This window comes from Euphorbia lathyris, chromosome 3 (assembly GCF_963576675.1).
Source record: "Euphorbia lathyris chromosome 3, ddEupLath1.1, whole genome shotgun sequence".
Taxonomy (NCBI): Eukaryota; Viridiplantae; Streptophyta; class Magnoliopsida; order Malpighiales; family Euphorbiaceae; genus Euphorbia; species Euphorbia lathyris.
In genome coordinates, this window is record NC_088912.1 from 24,846,301 (window position 1) to 24,849,489 (window position 3,189).

General features: G+C 34.1%; 1 protein-coding gene across 1 annotated transcript; it reads right to left on the reverse strand.

The window, feature by feature from the left end:
* Positions 1–963: 963 nt before the first annotated feature.
* LOC136224557 (galactolipase DONGLE, chloroplastic) lies at positions 964–2,507 on the reverse strand. Its single transcript, XM_066012916.1, has one exon. The coding sequence runs from the start codon at positions 2,465–2,467 to the stop codon at positions 965–967; it is 1,503 nt and encodes a 500-aa protein (XP_065868988.1). The 5' UTR covers positions 2,468–2,507; the 3' UTR covers position 964.
* Positions 2,508–3,189: the final 682 nt, after the last annotated feature.

Sequence of the window (3,189 nt, forward strand, 5' to 3'; positions counted from 1 at the left end):
ATTTATTTATCTCTTTAATTAATATGTACAACACTGAAAAATGTAACAGAAAAATCCAATATGATATAGATACAGATATTCCTTAATTATGAAGATTTTTTCTACCATTTGAGTACATAATTTTTTTTATGTTCATTTATATATTTCCTTAACCCATTAATTATTTATATAATCCTGTTCTTTGCAATATCAAGTTTAGCTAATAGTTAAAGCGTAATAATAATAATCTCCGACACAATGTAAAATAATAATAATAATAATAATCTCCAACGCATTCTATACACAACGCATTCTATACACGAATGCGAATAATAGTTTTTATTAAAATCTAACGTAACAACTATCAACATACATATAACTTAAAAATTACCGAAAATAATACGAAACAGTTTGAATATCTTTGTTCGAGGTAATCATATTTGAGGTTAGTTACCACGTTTACTAATCTCCACATTCATGTTAATGTGACCTAAAATTCTTTATACAAATCCAATATTTTGCTCTATAAATGAAAATTAATTAACTCCATAATAAATGTTTAGTATATACTTAGAAATAAATCTATCTTGTAACGTTTACCTTTTTTATGTGGTCAAGTTTAGAAATTCTGGATATGGAGATATCCATGGTATCTTATATAAAAATCTAAGCAACATAAATGCATAAATTCATGAAATTTTGATCCCTGAATTTTCTAAAATTTTATCATTTAGCTCTTGACTTATTATTTAGTCATAGTTGGTCCCTGATATAGGATAAAATTTCACCAATTGGTTACAGGCCAAATAATAGGTCGGGAGCAAATGACAAAATTTTGAATACGACATGGCAACGAAAACATAATTGTCATTGCTGAAACATGATTTAGAAGTACTACTCTGTGTATATACTTGTTCTAGAATCTAGAAAAGTTGTTTAACATATTATGATTCACACATACATTATACAACCACTAATCTGCAGCCTATAAAAGAACATACAATGCTAAGTTATTCATCAAAATATATATATTTTCATCAAACAAAATATCAGTTGATCTTTGAGAATGAAGAAAGTTAAGAACATTTGTAAAAGCAATTCCAAGAGGTAAAATATTCAAATTTTGTGCACCCATATTTAAAGCCTCCTTGAATCTACCAAGATAATCTCTGTCTCCATCTCTATCTCGATCTCCGTCTCCATCAATTGATATCTCGGGAGAGATGGAGTCTCCAGGTAGGGTCAAGCGGGGACTCGAGCACCCACTGGAACGATTTTTCATCAAAACACTCCCAATATAGGCTTCCAAATCATGAACACAAGATGGATTCTGCATATTGAAGAAATCCAGGACTAATTCAACCCCAACATGAGCATAACAAGAACAACTCCATGGAAATTCAAATCTCCCTCCCAAAACCCTAAGATTTTCATTCATGAAAACTCCAGGCAATTTTGTAATTGGATCATTAACATTTGTAATTCTCAAAACCCTAACCCCTAATTCCTCACATCTCTCCTTAAACCCTCCGTTCCCGACTCTCGGTCCCCCGAACGAAAACACGGTCACCGGAGCAACCATGACCTCTCCCCCTCTCGGGGACTTAACCCTATTCAACCCGAGTTCCGATATATCATAAGCAAGAAGTAGAGCAAGTGAGCTCCCCATACTATGACCCGCAATAGATATGCTAACCTCTTCGCCTTTGTATAGGGACGACAATCGTGACACCTCGGATAGAAGCTGCTGACGACAGCTTTCGATCCCGAACTTATTGTCACTCTCATCACAAGTGTACAAACTCAAAAACCCGGATTCGACTTTCACATCCGGGCGTGGATTATTAGGGTCTAGTCGTGCCGGAGTAAGTGAGCTCATGAAATTAGCAACCCATTCATGGTAAGTCACCGTACCACGAAATGTGATCACTATATCTCTCCTTCCGAGTTTCTTCACCATATTGTCGGATGAAACGGCGACGTATCCGATCCACCGGCCGCAGGAGGAACCGTTTTGAATCGGAATGTTGATGTCTGGTGTAGCATAGATGTATTTAGTGATTTCATACCCGGAATTCTCCATTCCGACTTGTTTAAGCATGGAATGTTTACCGTATTTGCAAGATAAGAAACGTTTCGAATTGGGATCGAGATCAAAAGCTTTATAACAAGCGGTGACGAATTCACCGTACCGGATTATCTCCTGGCGGAGAAGAGGATGTAAAGGGTTAATTAGATTATCCCAATTGTTAGAACCTTGAATCTCTCTCCATAAATCCCCCAAATCAGGTGTAAAAGAAGTGATTTTTTCAACTTCTGCAACTTCTGTTGCAGCTGAAGAAGCAAGAAATGGGGTTTTTTTAGAAGAAAAAGATTGAAACTTTTTAGGGAAAGAAAGTTTCCCAAAAGAATGGGATTGAATTGGTGGCTGATGAATGTCTCCTAAATGGTTCACACAAGGTTTAGGGATTGCGATTTTAATGGACATTTTAGTGAGAGAAAGTAGAGAGAGAAGGTGGACGGTGGTGTTGCAGTCGTCGGAGTAGGGTTGTGAGAAGAGAGTGAGAGGAGAGAGTGGAATTTATAGAGCAATGGACGGCCGGAAAGTGACAGAGGAGAAAGAAAGAAAGTAAAAAGGCATGTTTGGCGAGTATTTGACTAAGGATGATTTATTATTATTATAAATATTATAAGTACTATTTCTGATTTTTTCAATTTTCTGATTTCTTGTTTTTATTTTATGTGGTCGGTTTCACGGTTGGGTTTCTATTTCACACAGTTTTTTTTTTTTTTTTTTTCTGCTCATGTGGAAAATCATTCAATTATTTAATAACTCTAGTTATATAATCAAATGCTCATTTTTTGTTTTTTTGTTAATTGACTTTTTAATCTAATAGTTGTTCCTGACTTTTTATTTTAATTAGTTAGAGTTTGATAACTTTTATAAGTGGCAAGCGTACGAATTTAATCTCCACGTGTAAAATAATGTAATTTTAAACTCAATATTTATAGAAATGTGTAATTTCAAGTTTTATTAACGAAATATGGGGTAATTAGTATCGGTGGTCACAAAAGTTTAATTTGTTTCAGTAAAATCATTTAAGTTTGTTTTTGTTTCAATAAAGTTATTTTCATCGTTTTTTGATCATTTTTTCACCGGAATTGATTACGTGACATCTAATCATACGTCTTAATGCAATGTGGTAATAA

Bases quoted from the DNA above. Each gene is read 5' to 3' on its own strand.
- LOC136224557 (XM_066012916.1), bottom strand. From the start codon at position 2,467: ATGTCCATTAAAATCGCAATCCCTAAACCTTGTGTGAACCATTTAGGA.